Source organism: Ananas comosus, linkage group 2 (assembly GCF_001540865.1).
Source record: "Ananas comosus cultivar F153 linkage group 2, ASM154086v1, whole genome shotgun sequence".
In the NCBI taxonomy this organism is placed as follows: domain Eukaryota; kingdom Viridiplantae; phylum Streptophyta; class Magnoliopsida; order Poales; family Bromeliaceae; genus Ananas; species Ananas comosus.
In genome coordinates this window covers 208,371-236,317 of record NC_033622.1, presented here as the reverse complement: position 1 = coordinate 236,317, position 27,947 = coordinate 208,371, and the positions used below count along the sequence as shown (strand labels likewise).

General features: G+C 35.5%; 1 protein-coding gene across 8 annotated transcripts; it reads left to right on the top strand.

The window, feature by feature from the left end:
- On the top strand, positions 1,793 to 23,000 carry LOC109723385. 8 transcript variants are annotated; one of them, XR_002219660.1, is made up of 24 exons: positions 1,796 to 2,037; positions 3,585 to 3,969; positions 4,149 to 4,265; positions 4,419 to 4,501; positions 5,657 to 5,803; positions 5,902 to 6,050; positions 6,158 to 6,288; positions 6,467 to 6,589; positions 7,507 to 7,580; positions 9,724 to 10,308; positions 10,746 to 10,857; positions 10,993 to 11,130; positions 11,403 to 11,732; positions 12,424 to 12,697; positions 12,793 to 14,093; positions 14,530 to 14,932; positions 15,222 to 16,153; positions 16,229 to 16,294; positions 16,366 to 16,491; positions 17,110 to 17,354; positions 19,713 to 20,757; positions 22,032 to 22,199; positions 22,358 to 22,429; positions 22,628 to 23,000. XR_002219660.1 is itself a non-coding variant. In XM_020251746.1 (22 exons), the coding sequence occupies exons 1-21, from the start codon at positions 1,907 to 1,909 to the stop codon at positions 20,734 to 20,736; spliced, it is 6,876 nt and encodes a 2,291-aa protein (XP_020107335.1). In that variant the 5' UTR covers positions 1,795 to 1,906; the 3' UTR covers positions 20,737 to 20,757; positions 22,035 to 22,356. The 8 variants fall into 8 exon arrangements, 6 of the variants coding, with proteins under 6 accessions (XP_020107359.1, XP_020107335.1, XP_020107323.1 ...); XR_002219661.1 differs by lacking the exons at positions 22,358 to 22,429; positions 22,628 to 23,000 and adding an exon at positions 21,022 to 21,108 and having other exon boundaries at positions 1,795 to 2,037; positions 22,009 to 22,356; XM_020251746.1 differs by lacking the exons at positions 22,358 to 22,429; positions 22,628 to 23,000 and having other exon boundaries at positions 1,795 to 2,037; positions 22,035 to 22,356.

The window sequence follows — 27,947 nt, the reverse complement described above, 5'->3', positions numbered from 1 at the left end:
TAAATTGCTGATTTTGTTGCCTTCAAATTTCATAATTTGAAAAATGATTACGTCGGTCCCATCTAAGCTCACTTAGAAGTGAGCAACTAAAATGTTTCCAATGTAAATTTTGTTTAGTTTCCTATGATGTAATTCCAAATATTATAATTTAATTCAAAATTTAGCATTTTTGTTATTTTTTTAAAAATTTCGTTTTGTCTCAGCACTACTGTGATAGTCATTTTCCTCTTCTTTTTTTTTTTTTTTAACCCAGAAGGAAAACCAAGCGACAGCCAACGGATTTTTTTTATAAAACAACCCTCTAAAATTTTAAAATTTGTGAAATATCCCACTTAAAATTTTATTTGTAAAACTAACCCTCTTTTCGTCACGTCGGCGCCACGTCAGAATTTCTTTTAAAGGCAGTAAATCGTTCACCGCGTTCTCTTATTTCTTTTAAAGACGGTGAATCGTTCACCGCGTTCTCCCATTTCTTTTAAAAACGGTGAATCATTCACTGTTTTCTCCCATAACTTATTTACTGTTATTTTATATATTCCATATATAATCCTAACAACCACATAAAAATTTTAACAAATTACATATAATCTTAACAACCTTTAAATCCTAATAATTTATCTATATAATTTCATATAATCTTAACTGCCTTTATATGAAATTATATGGATAAATTATTAGGATTTAAAAGTTGTTAAGANTACTTAAACTTAAATTTAATAAAAATAATTTATTATAATATTTAAATATAAATAATAATTATTAATATAGTACAATTAATAGTTTTATAATAAAAATAATGTATTATAATATATAACATATTATATTTATATAATTTAGTTTTAATTTAATTTATAATTTTAATTAAGTTTGAAATTAAGTATTGAAATAGTGCTATTTCACTAAAATGGTGGAATAGCAAATCCCCTGCTATTTCGGGATAACCGGGAATAGCAAGATTTGACCGGGATAAAATATTCCGACTAAATTTCATCCCGTTTGGCGGAATAGCGGGGATAACTTTCATTATCCCGGCTTATCCCCCCAACCAAATAGGGCCTGTGAGTATAAAAGCAGTATTTGATGAGATCTAGACATAAATAAATATATTTGCATGGAGAGGAAGTGAGAAAATAATGAGCTACCATCAAACCAAAACTTAGTGCCTTGCTAAAAGGATCATACACAAATGCATCATGAGCAATAATAATAATAATAATAATAATAATAAAAAATTCAACTTTCATTTTTTTAATTTTAGATTAAAATTCCTCACGCAAAAGTTAAAAAGATAACAAATGTATTTCCACTGAATCTAAATTGCTGATTTTGTTGCCTTCAAATTTCATAATTTGAAAAATGATTACGTCGGTCCCATCTAAGCTCACTTAGAAGTGAGCAACTAGAATGTTTCCAATGTAAATTTTGTTTAGTTTCCTATGATGTAATTCCAAATATTATAATTTAATTCAAAATTTAGCATTTTTGTTATTTTTTTAATTTCGTTTTGTCTCAGCACTACTGTGATAGTCATTTTCCTTTTTTTTTTTTTTTTTTTTTTTTAACCCAGAAGGAAAACCAAGCGACGGCCAACATTTTCAAACCAAGTGAACCAACGGTTCGAAACCAACGGTTCGAAAGGTCCAAGAAGGGCATTTTAGTAATTTCGTCACCCAGGGTTCTCCCCCCGCCCTTTCGTACAAAGTGGCCCCACTCCCCCGCCCCCGCTACTGGAAGGGGCAAATCCGTCTTTTCACACCCCACCGTAGCGCCGTTCCCTTCGCTTTATTTCTCCTACCTCTCTCCTTCTCTCATCTCTCTCGACGGGCGCCGAGGGCGAGGAGGGTCGGAGAAAACCCTAACGCGCTCTCGCGATCGCATTCTCCCGGCCGCGATCGGAGGTTCTCCAATGGCGAAAAGGGCGTCGGTGTGGACGAGGCGAGAGCTCTTGGATCGGTGGCGAGGGATCCAAGAAGAGCTCGAAGACGACGATCCCTCCCCTTCGAAGCAGCGCCGCATCGTCCACACAAAGGACGAGTGGTTCGATTCGATTCGATTATTCTTTCCCCCTAGTTCTTTCGTATCACATTAATTAGGGTAAAATGTATGGATATTACTTGTTCTTTACCGATGTTGTAACTCAGTCCATGTTCTTTGTCCTTAAACTGTTCTTGAACTGTATCAAAGGTATGATCTTTCTTCCAAAACAAGGAAGTCACCTTACACAAGAAGGCGTAAATTTGGAATTTCATAAAAAAAAGATTTTTTTTTTGATGGTTAGGGACAAAAGTTCAGGGTCCGAAGTTTAAGTGAAAAGCTCTCGTCAAGTTGCAATACCGAGATAATGTGGGGAGTATCCATACACTGCCCAATCAATTACTTCTTGTTGCTCTCCATCGTCTTGCGCTTTCTTTTGCTCCGTTTGTTCTAATCTGCAAATATTTCGGCTTAATCCAATAGCATCAATCAGGGTAAAATGCATGGGCAGTCCTTGTTCTTTAATCATATTGCAACCTGGTCCTGGATCTTTTTTCTTAAACATTTTAGTTTTTGAACTTCTTCAATGATGTAAACCTTTTTCTCATCTGACGCAACAAGGGGTAAATTTATCACTTGGAAGAAAAGTTGGAAACTTTTTGATGATTCGGTATGGAATTGCGAGACATGAAAGTTCAGGACCTGCAGTGTTCAACGAAAAGCTTAGGGGCTAAATCATAATATTGGTTCTAGATACTTTTCTTCTTCTTGCGCTTTCTTTTATTCTGTCTGTTCTAATATGGCAGTTCCTTTTATTTTCTTGGATATAATTATGACATATTGTCATTCTTGGATATATTTTAGTTTGCTGGTAGTTGTGCATATTAGAGTTTCGCATTATGCATTTTTGCGCTTCTTACATGATTTATAGTAATCTTCATTGTCCTTTTCTTTCTTTTATAACTCAGGGTAACAGGATGCTTATATCTTTAAGTTCTTTTCACTTTTTATATATATTTAACAACAGATCATATTTCTTGGGATGCCAATCGTTTTCATTATGCTTTTAACTTTGATTCCTTAGTTCATAACTCAGGCTAGACATTTTTTTTAAAATTTCTTCATGTGTAGAATATATTAGGAAATTTGTTCTATAATTGCCTCCGTGGTGGAGGATTTACACCAGTTAGTCTCTTTTATGATTCATATAACCAGCCGGTCCAGCCCCACCTGGAGTGGGACGAAGGGTGAGTTGATTATGTGGTCTATGTGATATGTATAGTAGTACTCAGCTGCTGCATTTACCTTCTTAGAAGGCACATGAAATCTTCATCCGTGAAGTAGAGTGTGTTCGAGAATCCCAAGAGCTGTTTTTTTTTGCTTTTATTTTTTTAGGTACGGAGTTATTATCCTTTTTGTTGTTTTTCTTTAGAAAAGAATATATTTACATGTAGCGAATTCTTTTTCACACCTGGAACAACTCTCTACATATTGAACAGATTGATAATTGTTAAACATATGTACTGTTCTTTGCAGTATTTACAAATAATTCTATTTAATAGTATTTCATGTTTTATAATCTCATTTGACTTCTGATCAATTTACTGCAGGTTTTCAGATTCATTTGATTTCTTGGTTAATTTACCTGAGGAAAACCACATCTGGTGTGGATGTTCTGATTTGATGGGACCTCTTTTGGAAACTTTCCATAATTACTTCAATGATAAAGATGCAGACTCACCTCTTAGACTTCTGTGGAAGAGAATTTCGCAAGAACTGGGCTTTTGCACCAAATGTGTATGCCAACACCATCAAGCTCAGGAATCTTTTGATGTTGAATATCAATCAGACAGTGTTGACCCTCTTCTTAAAGTGTTACGTGTGCTTGATGAAGAAAGGGTTACTGAGCATCTTATAGAGGTTAATGCGAGAATCCGGGACAAAGAATATGCTCCAGAATGTCACAGCGCTGAAGTTGTGTGCTTAATGTTTGAAGTATGCTTACCTATCAAATCTTAGTTTTACTTTCTGAGTGTTAAGTACTTGACCTTCCTGCAGTATATGAAATTTCTATATTCTTTATATGAATAATATTTCTTACAATATAGATGTGTTTGTTGCATAATTTGGCTTATTTACCACCTACATAAGTAATTGTTCTTGCTTATTCGCAGGTCTTAGTATTTCCTGTTCTGCTGGATGATCAATCATTGGCTAATGAGTTTCAGACCTTCATTGAAGCAATTGACGACTCTTATGAAGTGACTCTATCAAGCAATCAACAGTATTCGGTACTTTATCGACCGTGATATTGTTTTCGTATAAACACTGTTCTTCAATAGTTTCAATAGTCTAATTGTGCTGCTTCTTTCTGGTTAATGTTTTGATTATGTGCCTTTCAATCACAATTTTGATTTTGGAAGCTGCTCATTTTTTATATACAGGGAGTCTATGCGCTACTTTTTTTCAGGAGTGGTAAAGCTCGAGCAATTGGGCTTCGTTTAGCTAGATATATGGGGAAGCTCAAGTAATGTTTTCTCCATACCTTTCTTCATTTCAGGCATATATCTATCTGCTTATCTTTTTGCATCTCGCAGTTTTAGTTATGACCATATTATGAATATAAATATTGTCAATTTAATAAGGTATACAGTTCTATTTGCTAAGATGAATCGGCATTACAGCGATAGTTATTCCTTAGATTGCTTCTGGTCAAGGATTTAAGTGTTCATCGGTATGGGCTGTATTTATCGTGCCAATAAGATATCGGTACGATACAGTCTCCGTGCCGATGGCACAGTTCAAGACCCTCTATTCTTTAAATTAGCAAGTAATTTTCTCAACAAAGTTCAAAAGATTTGATAAAAATACATAATAAACAGTTATAATATTTTGTTGCTGAAAAAAATAAATATCTCGTGATATTATGTGTTGGTACACATGAATTTTTTGTGACCGGCACGCATCGGCCCAGCACGCATCATGCCGGCAAGTTTTTGGCACGACCCGTGCCACGGCACTTAAATTCTTGCTTCTAGTACTTCTACTCCTCTCAAGATTTTCTGTTGTAGTGTTTGGTAAAACAAAGTTCATTTATATGAGCAAAATGAACCATAAGTAGGTTATAGAGGAAGCCATATTATCTTTTGTGTAGGATCATAATAATACGCCTTATTTAGAGCTATGTTTATATACTTAAAATTGATCAATAGTCAAATTCTTTCAAAGCTAAAGAAAATACCTATATGATGAGTAGTTGTTGAGTAAGTAAATCAATAGTTTTGAAAACTAAAATAATTTTCTTTTTTTTAGCTCTGTCCATGTAGTGGATCAGAAATACATTGTTAGTTGAAAGAGTGTGGCTGCCATTTGCTAATTAAGAATAGCTATCACTCTTAGCTGGTAGGTGTGGACATTGAAATCTTAATCATTCTAGACATTATATTAGGTTCATTCTTGTAAAGTAACTTAAATAATAAAATATTTTCGATATCTCCGTGTTGTTTTAACTTTGGAATATGGTGAATTTTGTTTGTTTTTTCTGATGATTACACTTTTTATTTTGTTTCTCTTCTTATTTGCTTCTTTTTTTCCTTGTTTTAGTTCCAAATAACATCAGTGAGTTCGTCAAAGTGGGTATCATGAAATTAGCTGATATTGAGTAAACATAATTTTTCTTTAGGAGAGCGATGGATTTGGATTCTCTGCAACCTCTATTAAGGAGATACATTGGTTTTTTAGAATCAGACGGTCTACCATCAAAGCTGGAGACTTTGAGGCCAAGAGTCCAACTTGAGCGTGGAAATGTGTGGCTTGGAATTAAGACACTGTATGTAAGTCTATAAACTGGGTATGTTTTTTTTTTCTTGATTTTCTTAGTGCCTACCGATATTCATGTATTTATTAACAATGTTGCTTGGTATCTAGCCTTGGATTTCTTGAAGCACCAGCATTTGAAGATGGAATATTGGAGAGATATCCCAGTTTTCTCAATATTATACTCAATCATGTTAGTGATGATACATCTGAGTTTTCTTATGCTGTTAGTTGCCTTAAAGCATCATTTGAGATGCTTGGTAAGTACTCCGACAAAAGTTTTACCTGCTCCTAAGTGTGATTCGCAACACATTGTTTATTTGCTTGGAAATTGATTTGCTTTTTCCGTGGTCATTTGTGGTTTTAGGATGTAAACTTTGGTTGAGAACTACTCTATCACCAAGTGTGATACGCAACACGTTGTTGGGTCATTGTTTTCATATTCGAGATGAGAAAAGCCATAAAGAAATATTTGATCTTTTCCTTCCATTTTTACAGGTATGTCTAATCAACCTTTGCTTATTACAATACACCTATCCGTGCAACAAATTTTCGCCTAGTAATTTTATTTTTTATTTCTCTTGTACCATATATATTTATTATGTGAACCCTGTATACTAAATTTTCTTCAGTGACTATACTGGAGTTGCTGATATATTGCGAATTTTTCATCTAGTCACTTGAAGCATTGCAAGACGGTGAGCACGAAAAGCAAAGAAGGAACATTATCTATTTTCTTCTCCATCAAGTCTCTCATAGTAGTAATTTCAGTGCCCTTATGAGGAAGAATGCTTGTAAGGTTAGTTTAACTTCAATCTTATCAGTTTCTTGCAGTTAGCTTCATAAATAAGTACTTTAATTAGTTGGAGGTGAATATAGAACCAACACAAGGTCCTACCAATTCACCTCAAATAATTACACTTCCATTTGGTACTCTGAGGCAAGGTTTAAAGTGCCGTGGCACGGGGGCGTGCCGTTACGTCCCTGGCACGGTACGGCACGGGCACGCTTGCGTGCCGACACGTGGCACGCTTGCGTGCCGACAGATACGCACGACCGCCTGCTGGCACGCTTTGGCACGGACTTATTTTAGCTTTTTTGGTTCCAGTAAACTCTTATAATATTATTTTGAAAGATTTAAACAAAATAATATGAATATTTATTATGTACATCTTACTATACTCATCAAATAACATGCATGAAAGCTTTTTGTAAGTAAAATACAGCTATACCTGATATAGAATAGAAATTAAAATATAATAATAAAATTCACAGTACAATAATTATTTAAATTTACATCTTTACATAGAGATGACAGCTTAATTTCACATAGATCGTCGCGCTGGATCATATGTCATATTGTTATCTGCGGATACAAAATTTATTTGACAATATTGATACAAGTATTGCTGGCATTGTGAGAAATTCATATATTCCCAATATTACATCTATATTTTTTATTTTTTTGTTCTTATTAAAAATATCTGATCAAAATTTGTTTAGGAAATCGATTTTTGTTTCTTTGATTCATCGAAAGTTTCGCGGTGCGACAAATTTTGATAAAATATTTTGTGAAGAAAAAATGGATGTCAGTGGTGGAAGCGGAGGGCTCGGGCCGACATATGGANATTTGGTACTCTGAGGATACCCTTTTCATCGTTATTAACCCATTCATGTTATTAACAATTTGTTGTGCTATTGTAAACTTGCTTTCAGATTGCTCTTCTTATTGTATATCGAGGCTACACAATGAATCCTCCAGCCCCACCTTCTGAGTGTGCACATATGTGGTAAGCAGGAAACATGTTAAGGCAATTTTCTTGTTGTGTTGTATCTTCCTTACTACTGACTTTTAAGAAAGCATTTATATGGTGACCTATCTGTCAAACATCTAATCAGTACATGTTTCTTAAAGCAGATACTTAACAAGCCAGGCATCGAGTGGACACCATATGTGTTTCCATTAGTTGTTTTAGTCTTCATTTGTGTCTCATACCTAAATTCAAGGCTCTTTGCCCGAACTTAATTGGACAGTAAATTGAATAAGCATATTTTACTATAATATTTATTTTACCAAAAGTTGTCTTGATCTTACATTTTGACTTTCAGCCATGGAAATTATAAATTGATTGCTCTTCATCAAAGCTTTCTTGAATGTATTTAATAGGAAATAATTATGTACATGCTCAACTATTGTTTGCTAAACATAGGCCCCTGAACATCCATTTTTTGCTATTGAGCCCATCAACTAGTGCGCATCATTTCATTGCTGAAAAATCAGTCAGGCATTGTCAGAACTTCTTTGTCTGCGTTCAAACAGTTGTAGAATATCCTATTAGAAAGTTACTAAGGTCATTCGGTTTGTGAAAAGTTTCCAAAATAAAGCAACAAGTTAGTCAAAGTACATCAGGAAATTTGAAGTTTTTATGGGCCTGTTTCCAAACTGGTTGGTTGGGTGGATTGGTTCTATATGTTTTTGCCTATTTATATAAAGCTCTGTTGCAATTATACATTCTGTAGCCAGTTGTTTCTTCTGTAACGTTTTATCATATAGTCAATACTTCGTCATTGCAACAAAACTAGTTTTCAGTAGTATTCCTTTTGATGACATTGATACAGTTCAAGGATGACTCCTTTTGCAGGTGATGATTATAGAACACATTTTGTAGTGCGAAATTGTTTTTTCTCTGCTCAGTAGCATGTTTTATTGTATAAATTGCTCCTCCATTTCCTTACCATCTTTATTGTTATTGGCTCTAGCACAATTCATAATCACCATCTCTGCCACAAATACCACTGCCTTTTGCCCTTGCCGCTGCCGCCGTTGCTGCTGCCACCACCACCTTGTTTAACTATTTTTAGCTGACATGAATTGCTAGATTTGCTGAACCATTTGTTGCAATAATCAGAATGTTCATCGCTAGCAATATTTTCAAAGAAGGCTAAATGAATATATCTATGCATATCTGAAGTTTTAGTGAGAAATTTCTTGGGTATATGGCTGAGTAGCACTGTAGGAGGTATAATTGGAAGGTGCAGAGAAAATGCTGGTAACCAAGGATTTAAGTGCCGTGGCACGAGGTCGTGCCGGAAATTTGCCGGCACGGTACGGCACGGTGCGTGCCGAGCCATGCCGATGCGTGCCGGTCAAAAAAATTCTTATGTGCCGACACATAATAGTATGAAAAATTTATTTTCTTTAGCAACAAAATATCCTAACTACTTATTATGTTTTTTTATCACATCTTTTGAACTTTATTGAGGAAATTACTTACTAATTTAAATAATAGAGGGTTTTGAGCTGTGCCATCGGCACGGAGTCTGTATCGTGCCGGTATTTTGTTGGCACGGTACGGCACGGTGGATACGGCCCGTGCCGACGGGCACTTAAAACCTTGCTGGTAACCTCAAAAAAATAGTCTTAACCATGAAGCTAACATGCCTGATGTGAGTAGTGTTTACTATTTAGTATTTACCCTCTCAACTATATTCGCCTGTTAGAGTCTAATTATTTATATATTTATGTGATTAGTGCTATTGCACTTGTATAGGGTCTAGTTTAATACAACCTGTACTATAAGGTATTTTTTGTAATTGTGTTCACTATATATTCAATGGAAACCCTAGAGCGGGGCTTTTACGATTTTACCCGATCTTTCATGGTATCAGAGCATGACATCCTGAGTTTGAGACCCGCGAGACTCCTAGCGTTATTTAATTTTCTCCCATTTAATTATGCCCACATCTTGGGTCTATTAAAAAGTTTCGAGCTCAAACACGAGGGGAAGTGTTGAGTATAAAATATATAAACACCGTTCTCTAAGAGCTTTAAGTTTTTGGAGATAAATGGCTTTACCCAATCTTTCATAACCATCTAAATTGCAATTACTCCAGTTTCTTTAACACAGATTTTGGCTCGAGTTTTGTTGACAGGGGCCCATCTTTGGTCAGCTCATTGATGGATTCATCCTTACATTGTTCTTTACGTCAACCAGCTTTTGATCTCATCAATATAATCATTATTTCTGATGCTTCTGCCATGATCTCGTTTAAATTGAAGTACCAAAATACTTCAGATATTGATGCGAGGAACTTAGCTGATCCTTTTGACGATGAGGATGAGCTCCCTTTCTCTCATGAAATTGAGGAGAAGGATAACTGCTGTTGGAGTGGTTTTAGCATGCAGAACAAGGTTGCTTCTCGTGAATGTAAGGACTGGATATGCATTCCATTATTGTGGTTTGATAGTATGATCCGAATGGATCTCTTGATGCTGCCCATATCTTTTTCCAAGGTTGCATTTTGGGCTTTATCTCATATATCTATCTTAGAGTCTGGATCTACTGCTGAATATTCACTTTCTTTGGAGGCCTGGTTATCATCTAATGCTGCAGAAATTTCTTCCTCGCTAGCATGGCAAGTTCCGAACAGTTCTGATGATGGTGGTGAGGGAAGGGAGTCTAGAAACTCTCTCAAGGTGTCATCCATGTGTAACGTCTTGATTAAAGTATTTAAAAGGTTTGCAAATTTCTTTTAATGTTTCTGATAATGCTATATTTCTAGTCATGTTTAAATTACTTTTTTTTTTTTCAGTTCTTCTAAATTTTCTGTTAAGGCCTGGTTTGGTTCTCCTTACATTCTTTTGTTTTTCCAGACTCAAGTTCAATTTGACTGCAATGGCCGTGGAATATTTGCACTCTGTGCATCTATGGGATTTGTTTGGCAACACAAACCGAGAATTTAGTATTGACTTACTTTTTCTTTTTTTGTTTTTTCCTTCCTTTAGTAAAAAGGACGAATTTGGAAGCTAACGTACAATAATAAGAACAGAGAAGTTGGTCTTTACGCGTGTTCAATCGTATGGGATTTGACTTTAAAAAAACAAAAACATGTAAGTAGTACCAAGCGAGGCCTGGAACTTAGTATCGTATCATTTATGTGCTACTTGTTTCTAGGTTTGCCACCCATTATATCATGCAAATAGAGAAATATGAGCTTCGAAAGCAGTGGACTTGGGAACCAAGGATGTCAGAGAGTTTGATACTGTTGCTTATAGACCCTAATGATGTGAGACACTGATTTTTCTCTTATTTATACTATAAAGTCATTGATTGGTTGGGGATAATATACGAACTAGAAAAGGGCATGTAGTTGATGATCTCAACATGAATTATTCACATCAAGTATTTCCAATTGTTGCAGTGCATAAGACAAGCTGATAGGGGAATCTTAGAACATGTTTCTAAGTCTCGAGGTTTGACTTCTGGGCTTCAGTTTCTTTGCTCTAGCGCATCTTCCTTGTCTGCCTTATTTTTGGGTCTTAGATATGCTTTGAGACTGGTAAGCTTTTGTAGCATTCCTTTTCTCTATATTAAATTTCAATTGTAAACTGGTGGCTGAAGTTAATTATTGAAAGTCTAGATTTTTCTAGATAACCTTGATTGATTTTTCTATAACCTTAACCTGTTAGATAATCACTTTACTGCTCTTTTGCGTGTGAATATGTTACTTTAGTTAATCAGCGTGCTGTCATAAATCTAGGACATCCTGTTTGAACCTTTTTTCAGTCATTCTGTTTTCAGCTGATGAAAATGTGTATGGTGATTATTCAGGTGCAAGCAGATCAATTATTGGCAAAATTTCAGAGTCTACATCATCTATTCTTTGTTGTGCGCAAACTGTTGAAGGATGTTGTAACTTCTCAGCAATCACCCGTTGACATTAAGGAGGCTTCACAACCTGTAAAATCTCTTTCTGAGGGGGGCTTTTTGCGGCAACCTAATTCTAATTATGTGCCAGTTAGGCAGCCTGAGAGTTCGGCAAATATCGTGGACTTCAATTCTTGGGAGAAGTTTAGTTACTTGCTATCGGCAATTACATTGCCTTTCCTCTTGAAATGCCTAAAGGATGGGATGGATCTCGCAAATAGCAAACATTGCCAGGTATATTTATCAAAATTGTTTCACGTTAATGTTTCTATTCTTGTTTTCATTGTTTTGTTGTACGTGGCTATGATATATTTTGTCTATAACAACTTTTATATTTACTTCTGCTTCAGATGTTTTTTTGTTGTCATTACTCATTATCATGCATATTCTTTTGCTAAACCTGTATTGAGTGTAGTGACACCTCCAACTGGAGGCTGTCTTAACTTACGCCTGTTCTTTTCTTTTGGAATCAAGCCCTTTAACATTTACCTTATTCTAATTGAGCTCTTCCTCTTGTCTGAGTTTCAACTAGTAATTAATGGTATTTTGGGCATGTTGTTACATGAACACTTCTAAATCCTAAACCAGCTGTCAAATCTATTGTTAATTCAATAAGTAGGTGGGAAGTACATAAATTAAATATTGAAATGTAGGTCAATGCTGATAAAAAGGACTTTAAAGGTCAAAGGACCTAGTTCTAAACAATATACAGTTGCATCTTTTGCTGTTTGTTTAGTTTTGAGTCCTCAAAATTATTCCTGTAGTGGATCCAGATTGATCTGGCCCTTCAATGTAAAGATTGATTCTCGAAGAGGAGGAACCAATAAAGATTTCCTATTCAATTTATTCCTGGGGTTGAATACGCCGCTTAAGAATATTTTTGTGACCATAGATCTCTTTGACAATCTAACTTGTATTGTTGCAGATGACAAGTGTCCGCTTGCTGGAATTACTACCTGTGGTTTATGAGAGGCTTGCAGTATATGCATCTAAGCAATCAGGGAATGCGGACACCATGTTGGTTGATATCCTCGACTTAAAATGGCTTTCAGATTTGGTGGATTGGGGCAGATCTTCTCTTATCGTCATTACCAGACATTGGAAACAGTGCATGTTTGCTTTGCTAGAAACTCTAAAAGGTTCTCCGATCGGCACAGTTCCACATAGTATCGACTCCATTAAAGCAATTATATCAAATGGTTGTGGTTTTCTTCTTTCTTGAACTCTTTTATTTTTCTCAAAAACATCCTTTTTATGTAATTGTTTAATGTGTGCCTTTTTTTTCTGATTTCAGATGTAGTTATGATTGATGACTTGAAAGAGAGAGTTTCCAACATTAGAATTTCTGTGTCTAAAGAAGCTTCTGGTCGTGTTGAATGTAGAGTATTGACGGAAAAACGATCATCTTATAAATCTTCACTGACAAAGGGAAGTATGACTTCAGAGAGGTCTACATATAGTTCCCCTTTCTTACACAATGAACCAGCACTGCCAGCCCACAAAATTAGGGAAGAAGGTGTAATTCTCCTTTCGGATGATGAAGGAGAAGAAAAAACACCTGTAACTTTGAGTAGCAGCAGTACAAGTTTGTCGAGAGAACGGTTGGAGCCTTTTCCATCTGGTACATTTCTTGAGGGGGCAACTTGTGCCTCTTTTAAAGCTGAGTCAACTGATAGCAGAAGCTCCATTAACCCTGTAGATATGGGCAAAGGACTCCACAAATCAGGTAATGAAAGTTACACCACTGTATCGCTCAAGAAATTTGTTGAGCAAGGAGCCAGTTGTGCCTCTTCTAAAGCTGAGTCAACTGATAATGGAACCATCATTCCCTCCTTAGGAGGAATAGATACAGATAAAGGACTACGTAAATCAGCTAATGAAAGCAACGCTGCTGTATCATTTAAGAAGACCAAGTCATCTGATAAATCTATTCATAATCAATTATCAGCCAAAACACCATCTTCAGAAGTAGACAAGGACAGCTCCGTCATTAAAGAGGTAATATGTGAGGAGAAGGATAATGCTGATCCATTAGAACATGCACTTAATAGCTCGTGGCGTCCACAACTGATGCTAACAAAACCAAAGGCATCTGCTCCTAAAAGGCAGGCCATTCAACTTCAGTTGCCCACCAGAAACAAATCAGGTTCCCTAGGTAAAATGGACGCATGTACCAGAAGATTAAAGCCTCCTAAGCTGGACATCTGGTATAGAGACATTTTAGAAATGGATTACTTTGCTGTTGTTGGATTATCTACCGATGACGGCAACAAAAGCAAAGATTCAACCAATTTGAAAGAGGTGCCTTTGTTCTTTCATTCGGAAAGTCATTATGTTGACATTTTCCGGCCATTGGTCTTGGAAGAGTTTAAAGCTCAGTTGCACAATTCATATATTGAGACTTCGTTGGATGACATGGCCTGTGGAAGCCTTTGTGTAATTTCAGTTGAAAGAATTGATGATTTTTTTCTTGTCCGTGGGCGGATTGATGACACTGAATCTGCTGCATCCAGAGGTTGTGTAGAAAGTGATCTAATCTTGCTTACTAAAGTGCCGCTGAAAAACTCTGCCCAAACTGTTCATGTACTTGGAAAGGTATTAACTTAAAATGATTCAGGTCTTTTCTTCACTCATTCATATAGGGGCTTTAGTTATATTCCCCTTCAAAATCATCTATTTAGGTATTTGCCCCTGTATTATATGGATTATCATATGAACCCCTTGAAAGTGTAGTTTATCACTAAGGTACTATTGCCCTTGCCCTGAAGTCTGGGGGCCATCCAATTTGTGACAGAAAGTCAAGTTTTAGTACGAAAAAGATATTTAGGGGCATTCTTTTTTTTCTGTACAAAGATATGAATATTTATGAAACTAAATTTTTGAAGGGCATATAGAAGCTGAAACTTGCAGGAGTATACATGTAAATGAATAAGTTTGTAGGGGGCATATCTGCATATATCTCTTGATTATATGTGCAAATATCTTTTGATTATATGTCTCAGGTGCACAATTTATTTGTTCTACATTGCAGGTAGAGCGACGTGAGAAAAGTGATAAAAATCGATCACTAATTCTCATAATTAGGTTCTATCTCTCAAATGACTCCCCACGTTTAAATAAAATGAGAAGGCTTCTTACTGAACGAAGTAAATGGTTTATGAGTCGCGTTATGAGCTTAACCCCAAATCTTCGAGAATTCCAGGCTCTCTCATCGTTGCATGATATCCCAATGCTTCCTGTTATTTTGAATCCTGTTAATTCTTCCTCTGGCTATCCTGAATCAAGAAAAGTCCAACTGGGTAAACTTTCTCAGCCTATGCAAAAAGTGCTGATGTCTTCATTTAATGATAGTCAGCTCCAAGCTATCAGCATTGCCATTGGAACGCTGGAATCTTCAAAGGGCTTTGAACTGTCTCTCATTCAGGGCCCTCCAGGTTTTAATCCTTTCTGATTTTAATTTCCAATTATGTGAATTTGGACATTCAGAGTAGTTAACATCTAGAGACATCTACATATTTTTACATATATGCCTCTTGCAAAAATGCTTCTCTTGAAGAATTGGTGTTATACTGAAATAAGAAAACCAATTTTCTCCCATGAAATTAAATGACTACGCTACTTAGGTAAGGGTATTTTCTATAAGAAAGCAGAATCAAGGGATATGTATGAAAAATTCAGATTTTCTCAGGAATCCTAACATCTGAAAGTTAATGTCATGTGCAGGGACTGGTAAAACCAGAACTATAGTTGCCATTGTAAGTGCATTGCTTGCATTACCTTCCGTGCAGAGAAAACACACTTCCAAATTTCTGAGCAGTGATCCAAAACCTAGTAATGTTGGATCCACCAATATGAGAGCAAAGATTAGTCAATCAGCTGCAATAGCAAGAGCTTGGCAGGATGCTGCATTTGCTAAACAAATGGTTAGGGATTCGGAGAAAGATTTCGTTGGACCAATAGACCGCCTTTCTAAAGGAAGGGTTCTAGTCTGTGCCCAATCAAATGCTGCAGTTGATGAATTGGTATCCAGACTCCGCGAGGGTCTTTATGGGAATGATGGGAAATCTTATAAACCTTATATTGTAAGAGTTGGCAATGCAAAAACAGTTCATCCTAGTTCCTTACCCTTTTTTATCGATACACTTGTCGAACAGCGGTTGGCGGAAGAGGTGGAGAACAGTAAAGAACCGAACAAGGACACAGATGTTGAATCATCTAGTTCGCTTAGGGCTAAGTTGGAAAAAGTCGTAGATAGCATAAGGTCTTATGAAGCTAAGCGTGCTAAACTAAAGGACAGTGATGCGAGTGGCAATGTTTCTTTAGATGACAGGCCACACAAGGAAGATGACATGAGTGAACTTTCTGATGAAGCAATAAGGGTGAAGCTCAATATTTTGTATGGGCAAAAGAAGGCACTTTGCGGGGAGCTTGCTGTTGCTCAGGCTCGAGAAAAGAAATTGGCCGAGGAAAACAAATCTCTCAAGTATAAAGTTCGAAAATCTATACTAAAGGAAGCAGAAATCGTAGTAACAACACTCAGTGGATGTGGAGGTGACTTATATGGAGTTTGCTCTGAATCAGCTTCGGACAACAGATTCGGAAATTTTTCTGAGCAAACCTTGTTTGATGTTGTTGTAATTGATGAAGCAGCTCAGGTAGTTTATTTCCTTTGCCATGTATATTTAGTGTTTTTCTTCAGTAGGCCAAACTAAAGCGCAATTTATTTGTAGGCTCTTGAACCTGCTACTTTGATTCCACTTCAACTTCTCAAGTCAAATGGAACGAGATGCATAATGGTAATAGCATCAATTATTTTATAAACTAAGCTATAGGTTAATTTACTTATTTTAGGTGAATCATTCTTTAGGTTGGCGACCCAAAACAGCTTCCTGCTACTGTACTTTCTAATGTGGCTAGTAAGTTTCTCTACGAGTGCAGCATGTTTGAGCGATTACAAAAAGCGGGGCACCCGGTGATAATGCTCACTGAGCAGGTAAAAATATATAGGCATTATGTTTTGCGCTTTTTCTCTGGTTAAACCATGATATAGTACTTACCAATTCTTCTGAACTAAATTCAGCTATTATTTGATAAGCATGGGTTCTTTTACACACTAAATATAGTTGTGTTGCCATTTGCTGTACACAGAACCATGTTTGATAAAATTTAACACGTTAGTGCTAGGTGAGCTTGTTGTCATAAGAAGGCAGTGCCGTGAAGATTTGTAAATGAAGACATGGAAAAAATAAATCAGGGAATTTACACCTTTTCCTTATGAACAGGCAAATATCTGAAACTGCTAGGCCCTGTGGTGGCTGCTTGTGCAGCCCGCTGCATTTGTGAAACTCGATGGTTCCGAAACGCAGACACCAAAACCTCCCCGAACGGGAATGTTGGCCTTCTGCGTATGTGGGCCAAACAGGTCGTTAGTATTAGACTTGGTTTGTGAAGCTCCTATAAACCTTGAAAAGTTTGGGACTGATAATTTATCTTTTTAAAACATCAAAGTGGAATGAAACTTTTAAATAATGTGTGTGTGTGTAATGTAAACTTGTTTCCAGTATGTAATTTAATGCGTAGATTCCTAAAAATGTTTTTTCCCCCTGTCCAGTACCGTATGCACCCTGAAATATGCAGATTTCCATCGATGCATTTTTATGAGAACAAATTACTAAACGGTGCTCAGATGGTTAGTAAATCAGCTCCATTTCACGAACATTGTCTCCTTGGTCCATACATGTTCTTCGACATAGTTGATGGTCATGAATGTTATGGGAAGAATGCTGGTTTTCAGTCTCTCTTTAATGAGTGTGAAGCTGATGCAGCTGTTGAGATACTGAAGTTCCTAAAGAAGAGGTCAGTTTGTTGCTTTTCTCACATTGATTAATAACCTGCAAAATTATCTGGTCTGTTAAGTCCGTGCAAAATGTGAGCTTTCATAATTTCCCTTTCAGAAACTTTCCAATCTAATCCATCCAACCCCCACCACACACCCCCCATGCTATATTCCTTGTTATAAAATAGAAATTCATGCATAATCATGCTAGATAGAGCATAAATGAATTTTAGAATGTTTAAAACGCATATGTTATGTATCATGACTTTTCACCTCTATGCAGTAGAGAGATATGTGTATAGTACTCATGCTAGTGCATGGCATTCTCATGATATATTTGAATCATGTTACTTGTAGTGAAATGACAAGCTTCTTACTCGCTTATGAACATTGGACATATGCTAAACATAGGGATATTATAATGTCATAAAGTGACATTGGACTTGGAACATGTATTGACATAGAGAACCATAATGTCATAAAATGGCAATAGATTAGTAAATGGTTGAAACTTTACATTGTGACATAGAATTAGACCTTGGGGGTTGCTAGTATTATAATATGTTGAGACATGATGACCGAATACTTGAGATGATGATTACGCTTGCTTGCCATTTGTGCTCATTCGCACTTGCTTGTGAGGGTCACTCCCCACAAGCCGGCACTTCGAAGTTGGCCTACGCGACATATACTCGCCCGTGCGGAATTGAGGGCCTACTGGGTCACCGTGAGACAGTCACATTCCTAGAGAAATGCTGAACTACCCGGGGCCATTAGGCGGCACAAGCCGGACTACACTTGTGTAGATCCTAGATTGGAAATGGAAAATGACATATAAACAACTAAGTGACAATTACTACTTGATAGTACGTATGGGTTGGACATATTATTACACTTGTTGGACGTAGTGGTATACTTGTGAACCATGCTTGGTGCATATTTATATTTATGATGGTCATGTTTAGAGCATACTAGTATACTCCTTGGATATACTCGATTATGATAGATTAGTAACTTTTCATATTTAATATCATGCTAAACTTGAGACATAGTAACTTAGCCAATTTAACTGTTGTATTTCACATACATGTTATTATAATTCATTTGCTACTTTTACCTCTTTAGCCTAGTGGTGTATTTCGCTGAGATCAGCGGCTTGCCCACTAGGGACTATTGATTAATAGTTCTCACGCCCTCTATTTTGTTGTTTTATTTCAGAGCCTTCCACACCGGGAGAGGCTCGGGATCGCGGCAAGGGTATTGCCTCTAGTTAGTTGTGAGGAGCTTCGCTTTTATGTGGTTCACCTCACTTTTGTTTTATTTGGAGAGGATGAGAGTTTTGTACCTCTATGTAGAGACCACCATTTTTGTATATCTAGCACTTGTATTGGAGGTCTTGATGTTTTAACCTCTATGGTTTATGTTAGTTGTTTAGTTTTTTTATCTATCCACTTGCTATTAGAATCTAGTTAAAATCATGCTCTGATATCTCTAGATGTTTGTTTATTGTTGCTTTAATTATCGCTTTGTCGTAGACGCCTTATATGTTGTAGACATATGGTGGGTCTGGACACGCAACGGGCAGACTTCCGCTGGGTCCCGGGGCATGACACTACTGCTCGAGTCTAGCGCACTCCTGTATGTGACTTAATTAATTGCATTATTATTTCGCTTAAAATAGAAAGATATTGCGTATTATTTCTGTTTGACAATTTGATTGTATATTTGTCATTCAAATTTAAATAAATTAGGATTAGTATTTTCAAATTCTAATTGCATATAATTTACTTGCTAAGTGCATATAGTTTAATTATCAATTATTATATTCTCTTATTTATTTTGGGGTGTTTTAAATTTGTTTTGAGAAAAATATATATATATATACTGTAGCATTGTTTTAATACCTTACTGACTTTAAAAAAGGGTTTTACTGTTTTTGCTACAGTAAAAATTTTTGGGTAAAAAAGGCTACAGTAAATACAGCTCTTAAAAAGATGATTGGTACGGTATTTTCTTTTTGGCTATTCGAATTTATTAAAACTTAATTTTAAAGATATATTAAAACTTAATTTTAGAGATATAGATATACTGTTTTTCGAAAAAAAAAGCAAAAAAAATATATAATTTTGCTACAGTAAAAGTAATTTTATTAGTGTACGGTTTTAGAGTTTTGCTACAGTANCCCCCCAAAAAAAAAGAAGAAAAAGAAACTGATCCCTCTTGAATTAAGAAACAACACTTTTGATGAATATAAATGGAAATACAGGATATATATGTATATCGATGATTTTGCAGGGATATAATTGCAAATATAAATTTTATCTAATGTGCACAGCATTGAGATTTTTTGTTAACTTTGGTTCATCATTTTGAGATAGATACCCATTGGAATTCACCAATAAGAGAATTGGGATAGTAACTCCCTATAGGAGTCAACTCTCGCTGTTACGTTCACGATTCTCCAATCTTTTCGGGCCAGAAGTTCTTTCTGAGATGGAGCTAAACACTGTCGATGGTTTCCAAGGCCGTGAGGTTGACATATTGGTAGTGTCGACTGTTAGGGCTTCAGATTCAAGTACAAAACAATGTGCCTCGAACTCAGCTAGCATTGGTTTCGTGGCGGATGTGAGGCGCATGAATGTAGCACTAACACGGGCTAAGTTCTCTTTGTGGATAGTTGGTAATGCTAGAACATTGCAAACAAATTTACACTGGGCCGCTTTGATAAAGAATGCTAAAGAAAGGAAGCTGTTTGTATCAGTTTCAAGGCCATATAGCTCAATCTTCAAAAAAGATACTTTGGATTCACATTCAAGTCAACCGATGAGGAGTGAAAGAGGAGGCCACAGAGGAAAGGTCAAACACACAGACAAAAACCTAGACAAAAGTACAAGAAGGCTTTTACGGGATAGTAGTTTAAATAATCTTCAAGAAATTTGCAAAAAAGATGAGTCTTCTAAGGTGGTGGTAGGAAGGCCTCATGAAAACAAAAAGCCCAGGGTGCAGGATGAAAAATCAGCAATTTCTGAGGGTAAATTCAAAAGGGAGTCTGTCTCCAAGTGTGTTGGAGACGAGATCAATGTTGATTCGCCAGTGTCAAAAGATTCCAATATGAAATCTTTGGTAAAGAAGGCTAAGAGAGCAAGTAAATCTTCTGAACGCTCAAAATCAAGTAGCAAGTGGAGTCAAGGGGATTCTTCTTCAGCTTTGTCATGCTCGACAAAAGGAAATAACCAAAAAGGGGAGGTGGTGAAGAGTAAAACTACTGTCTTAGGAGAACAAGATCATCTGATCGCAGCAAGGAAGCGACAACGTGAGGCCGTGGATTCTTTATTATCCTCTGCACTTATATCTTCCAAGAAGCCTCCATCAAAACAGTCTTCCTTCAAGAAGCAATCTTGAGTTATGCTTCGAGAAGCAAAGGCAAGTTCACTGCACCTTTTTGTTGTTGCATTATTAAATGATATTATTTACATGAGTGTTGCCTTATGTGCTTTAAGTTATACTACAGTGCATGTTAAAAGCACATGCTAGCTATTAACTAACCTCCTAGTGTTTAGTCCTTTTTGTGACTTCAGCTTACAAGATTGATTGCTTTTTTTTTTTATTTGATTGCGGGCACTTCCTATTTCTTCTTTCTGTTCATTTCATGAATATTTGTTTGCAATTTTGTTTGAGATTCATCAGCTATCTGACAAGTTTGATAGCCGCAAAATACTGAGGTGCTGGGCCCTTGAGGCATGTGTTCTGAACATGTGAATATGATGTATTAAGGTTAGAAGTTCAACTATTTTTATATTGTCGTACCTCTTAAAAAATCTAGCTTCCGTCTCAAACAACTTTTATACTGCATGGTTGGATAGCATGTGATGTGTGAAACGGGATGGTGGCCTTGTCTTAATTTCTTACCCCTCTATTGTTCCTTGTGTGATTTACATAATTCATTCATCCATTCTTGGTATATTAGATTATTTTTCTGTGGCAATTTCTTTAGTTATTTTTTAACATTTCATGCCTTAGGAATCTCGTATTTTATCTTCCATTTCGAAGTGCCTTTCTGTTTACTGTTGTTCTTTACAGTGGGGATGAACATGTATGTCTTCATAGCTTGATTTTCATTTGGTAGAAATTCAAGAAACCGCAAATTTGGGCCTCATTTGGTACTTTTACTGTTTTCATTTTTAGAAATGAAAATTTGGTTATGCCTGCAGATGGACTTTACCTTCTCTTGCTACTGTTGGCTAACGTGCAATTCAACCGTGTTGATTTCTGAAAGATATCTTTGTGTAGAAAATACTACCGTGTTCTTGTTTTTTGTTGCCAAATTAAGCCTGTACATGTACAAACTGCAAGCGCTCCACCATCTGCTCAAATGCTTTAGATTACATGGAATTTGTGTTTAAACAAATGAAAATAGCAACAATACCAAACAAGGCCTTACTGTCCTGTTTTTCCATTTACATTTGGATGAATATTACGGTAGTAACTTTTTTGACTTCTTTAATTTTTTAAAAAGATGAGTTTGCAAACCTAGATACAATTACAAAATAAGTTCATCCTTAGGTGCTTTTAATTGAATTTGAGGTTTAGAGAAACCTGAAAATGGCTTGCAATACCAGACATGCACTTTTTCGCCCTCTTCTTAAGATCATTTATTTTCTGCTGTGTTGTCAGCTCATCCAGTAACTTGTATACAGTAGGATTTCAAGGCAGCGGCATCAGGGAGCATCATTTCCTATTATCAAACTGTTGAATGAGGTTACTTCTAAACTACACAGATATCTTAGGCAACAAGGACAACTTAGAGATTCAAGTATTCACTGGAAAACCGATGGCAACAAAACCAATCATAAGACTACTGACAGGTCACCTCTTGATCGGTCTCTCCCAACATTTTTGTTTCGCAACGTTTTGCTGTGGAGCTAATCATTTAGTTCTCGATTCCTTTTTATTTTCTTACCTTTGTACGTGAGCCCACATTATCTTGTAAATAATAAACATCTTTTGTTACCGTCTTGTTCAGTTTACAGAGGTACATATATGTCTCTTGCATCATTACTCTGCCGATAATTTTCTTTATCAATTCCGTTGGCAGGTTCGCTCTATTATGATTCTCCTGATAGTGTGTAATTTACTAATTTCATTTTTCAAGTTCACGTAGTTTTCCAGTCGTCTCAGAAACTGGACAGATCTTCTCAAAATTGCACTTGTCCTTGGGACACTCAATGCAAAAAATCTGAGTGCAAAAATCGGAAGCCTCTAACCAGTGGATTTTCTTTCTATTTGCAATCAGGTTAGATGATGAGGGCCATATTGAATACTGTCGATTTCTATTCGATTTGGAAAAGAAAAGTTTTACATTGATTACAGAATATTTCTGTTCAAGATAAAGATGCTTAAGACCGCAATTAACGCAGTCGATCTTCGTTGGATGGCTTCTTGTTAAGTATTTTTTGTTAGAAAATGTGCTGCATTTTCTTTTCTTCTTTTTTTGTTTTTAAGTTGAGGTGTAGTTTGTTCTGGGTATCGGTTGCTGCTTGACTGCTTCTGCTTCTGCTGCTGCTGCGGCTGCTGCCGCTGCTGCTGCTGTGTCAGGTATGAGAAAATTAATTTTAGTTTTTATTTTTAAATAAAATTACATGCCTTTCTCTACTATCTAGAAGCATCATCATTTTGAGTTTGTCTATGAAAATTTGAAATTATGACGATGAAGTTTTAGGGCCTTTTTTTTGGTTTTTTTGGTTTTTTTTTTTTTTTTCTTTTGCATTTAACTCTCGAGAAAGAAAATTTGAAAATGGATCTATCTAACTTATAAATGCAGAAATGATTCAATCCTTGTCCACATGGGTATGATTCTAAATTATGAATGTTTGACCTTTTATTAAACAAAATTTAGATTCACACCTTCCAATTATATAACAAAATTTTTAGACAGATCTTCTCAAATCATGAATGTGAAGATTCATGCCTTGCAAAGATAATTTTTATAAGAATTGGCTGCTATGATTGCAAGTTAGAAATTTAATTTTTGCTCCTCAAAGGTCTTGATAATTCATAGTTGGTAGGGTGGCATAATTTAATTATGGAATAATTTATCTTATTTTGAAAAATTAACTTACAGATTGAATATATCATCTCTTTATAAACATCTACTAATACTCTTCATCTGCTAAATATATAAGTTTTTATAACAAATTAAAGAAGATATATCTAATGTGATATTCATGAATTCGAAGTGGGTTCTAAAATAATTAGATAACCAAAAACACGGTTTTCTTTACTCTCAAAAAAAAGAAACATGGTTTTCTCCAAATTTATCTATCTTTTATCTCTCACCCAAAAAAAAAGGAAAGAAAAGAAAAACTTTAACACGCACACAAATAAAAAAAAAAGGAAATGGAAAAAGAAAATTTGCGACCTAATATTGAGGCCCGCAAGTGAAACTTTCCATTTCGGGGGCTATTAACGAGACTGGCTATTTTCGACTTTACCTAAAATGGAAAGTTCCTCAATTTTACCGAAAATGGAAAATAGCCCAACCCGTGCAGGGCCTTTCACCGGCCCATTAAGCCCAAGTATAATACTAATCGAAGCCCATCTCGCTCTATGCGTGGGCCGTTCCTAGGGCCACTTACCCATATACGTATATATTATACTGTACTTTGTATATTATAATATACTGTATAGTATACTTTGTATATTATAGTGCACTACACACCCTCAAATTTGATTTCTTTTTTTATTTGTTGGGTTTTTTGACTGAGATCCTTCTAGCTTTTGATTTTTTTTTTTTTTTTTTTCCTGAGGTAGAGTGATTTTGGTCAAATAAATTTAAATATACAAGAATCTAATAATAAAAATATAAAAAAGAAGTCGAGGGGTCTCAATAAAAAGAAAAGTAATTACAAGGGCTATTTCAGAAAAGGCCAATACTTGAGGGGGGCTTCGTGCATATTTACCCAGCTAAAAAAAGTGGAGTATATGGGCTAAAATGAGTTGTTGGGCCGAGTTGTTGTTGGGCGATGGGCCATCACACCTCCTCTTAGATGGAAAGGAAACTACTTCGGATCCGGATCTACCTAAATTGGCCCCCACGTTTAGCCCAGTAACAAACGGGCCAGATCCGGATCTAACTAAATTGGCCCCATTTTCATTTTTCCACGCATAGCTTTTGTCAATATATTCTAAAAGTGGAACATTTAATCACCAAAATAAAAATTAGTTTTAGGGCATATTCTATTAAACATGTTAATAATTTTTCAAATAGATATTTGAAATTTAAAAATTTTAAATTACCATCTAAATTTTCATTACTTTCCAATGTCCCAATTAATAAAAGGCACGAAGGAAAGCTATTAAATTCTACCAAAAAGGTACTCGGATCAAATTTAAATACACTGTTATAATAGAATTATAATATCAAAATTTTAAAAGTTCACTCTCTTTTAATGTATGTACAATCTGATTAAAGAGAGAAAACAAGAAAAAAAAAATTGTGGTGAATCTTTCCATTTTGATATTGCTCCCCAAAATTTCCCTTTATGCAATTATCTTCTTTTTTATTATTCCGGAATTAGAGAGAAAAAAAGAGAAAAAGAAATTATCATACGTTTTTAGAACATAAAAAAGGTAAGAAATTTATGACCCAGTATATATTTCCGGCCCCGGTAGTGAAACTTTCCATTTTGGGCTAATTCACGAGAGTTCCTATTTTCGACTTTACCTAAAATGGAAAGGTTACCCAAAATGGCAAAAGGAGAAAACGGTGTGTGTTACACGAACCGGACCGGTCCTTGGGCCGGCCCGTTAAGACCCATTTTCTCGAAACAGCTTATCGACCTATGAATTTATGGGCCGTTACAAGCCCATTTACCTTAATGGGCCGGATTGGGCCCATCTCCAAGCATTAACCTTCCATTTAAGGTAAACTCGGAAATAGTAACTCTCGTGAATAGCCCCAAAATAGAAAGTTTCACTTTGCCAAGCTTAATATTAGGCTGTAACTTGCTCTTTTTTTTTTTTGCTTTTTTTTTAAAAAAAAATTCTTTTTTACTTTTTTAGCAATCATAAATTTGTTACTGGGCTCAGCATGAGGGCCCATTTAGTTAGATAAAGGTGTGATAGCCCAATAACATCTCGGCCCAACAACCTATTTTAGCCCATATCCCCTTTTTTTTTTTTTTCTAGCCCCCTCAAGTATTCACCATTTTTTAAATAGACCATTTGATTATTTTTTCGTTTCATTGAGACCCCTCGACTTCTTTTTTATCTTTTTAATATTAGATTCTGATATATTTAAATTTATTAAAGGGATAATTTATTAAAGCTTACCCAAAATGGCAAAAGGAGAAAACAAGGCGTTAGGCGAACCGTACTGGGCCTTGGTCCGGCCCATTAAGGCCCAGCTTGTTTACACAGAGTTTTCATCTTAGATTTCATGGGCCATTATTGGACCATTTTGCGTAACTCGCCCGGATTAGGCCCATCTCCGATCATTAACCTTCCTCTTTTGGTAAAAATATTGAGCCCTGCGAGTGAAACTTTCCATTTTGGGGCTATTAACGAGAGTTACTATTTCCGACTTTACCTAAAATGGAAAGCCTCCGTGGATTTTACCAAAAACGGAAAGAAACCATTACTAGGTGTTAATAAGGGCAATCGGAGCTGGGCCAGATCCGGCCCGTTAAGAGTGCGTGTATATTAGGCCTTCTCTAAGCCCATTTGTTACTGGGCTCAACATGAGGGCCCATTCAGTTAGATAAGGGTTTGATGGCCCAATAACAACCCGGCCCAAAACCTATTTAGCCCATATGCCCTTTTCTTTTTCTAGCCCCCTCAAGTATTCAGCATTTTTTAAATAGACCATTTGATTATTTTTTCTTTTCATTGAGACGCCTCGACTTCTTTTTTATCTTTTTAATATTAGATTCTGATATATTTAAATTTATTTGACCAAAATCACTCTACCTCAGGAAAAAAAAAATAAAATCAAAAGCTAGAAGGATCTCAGTCAAATAACCCAAAAAAAAAAAAAAAATCAAATTTGAGGGAGTGTAGTGCACTATAATATACAAGGTAAAGTCGAAAATAGTAGATCTCGTGAATTGCCCCAAAATGGAAAGTTTCACTATTGGGGAGCTTAAAGTTTCTCCAAAACTTGCTTTTTTTCTTTTTCTTTTTCTTTTTCTTTATTCTTTGGTTAAGGCACATGTATATATATATTTTTTTTCTTTTTGGACAATAAAAAATAGATAAATTTGGAGAAAGACAATCAAAAATGGATAAATTTGGAGAAACTTCACAGGATTTTTTTTTATTTGTTGTAATCAAAAATAGAAAATGTGTAGAACACTCACCAATTTTTTCTCCTTCCAATTTTTATCTTTTTTCTTTTTTGAATTAAAAGGCTATAATATAGATAACACAAATTGTGATTAATCCTGTAAATTTTGTGTAATTAATTTATGCTTCTAATAAATTATTTAGTGGCCTTTCCCAAGTATCCTCTCAAATTATAAATGTTAAGACTATTTAATGGGCAAAAATTAAATTCATGCCTTTCAAGCGTAAGAATATTTGGACTTAATTTCTCAAAACATAAAATGTAAAGAGCTCTCAATGAGCAAAAATTATATTTATACCTTTCAATTATATAAATTTTTTTCCACACAAACTGAATTATTTGTCGATTAGTATTGAATCACTTATTTCGATATTTGGATATGGTCTAATTAAGATTAAAAACAATTTATTGTGCATAAGAGATTGCTTGTAAAAGATTTAAATTTTAAGGTCTTGATGTTCATGCGTGGTACGATAGCATATTTTAATTTTAAAATAATTTATTTTATTTTGAAAAAATATTTGAAGGCCCAATATATTATTCCACTATAAACATATGCTACCTCTCTTTATTTACCAAATATATTAAATATTTTTTAATAAATTAAGAAGATATAATGAATAAAATATTTATGAGTCCTAATGGGCCTAGAATAATTATTTAACAAAAAACACGATTTCTCTAAATTTATCTATATTTTATCACCCACCGAAAAAAAAAAAAGAAGAAAAAGAAAAAAGAATGTACTTTCACATCCACAAAAATAAAAAAAAGCAAAAAAAAAAAAGCAAGTTACAGCCTAGTATTAAGCTGGGCAAAGTGAAACTTTCCATTTTTGGGCTATTCACGAGAGTTGCTATTTCCGACTTTACCCAAAATGGAAAGATTCCGCGATTTTACCAAAAACGGAAAGAAACCATTACTGTGTTAATAAGGCGAATGGAGCTGGAGTGGACCTATCCGGCCCGTTAAGTGCAAGTATAATTGGGCCTTCGCTTAGCCCATTTATTACCGGGCTCAAGAGGTAGGCTCATTTAGTTAGATCCGGATCCGGAGTATTTCCATAGCCCAACAATAAATCGGCCTAATAACCATTTTAGCCCAGAGCCTTTTGTTTCTCCGTAAATATGCATGAAGCCCCCTCAAGTATTGGCCATTTTTGAAATAGACCATTTAATTATTTTCCCTTTTCAGCGAGAGCCCTCAACTTCTTTTTTATCTCTTTAGTATTAGATTCTTGTACTTTTTTTTTTTTTTTTTTTTTCTAAAA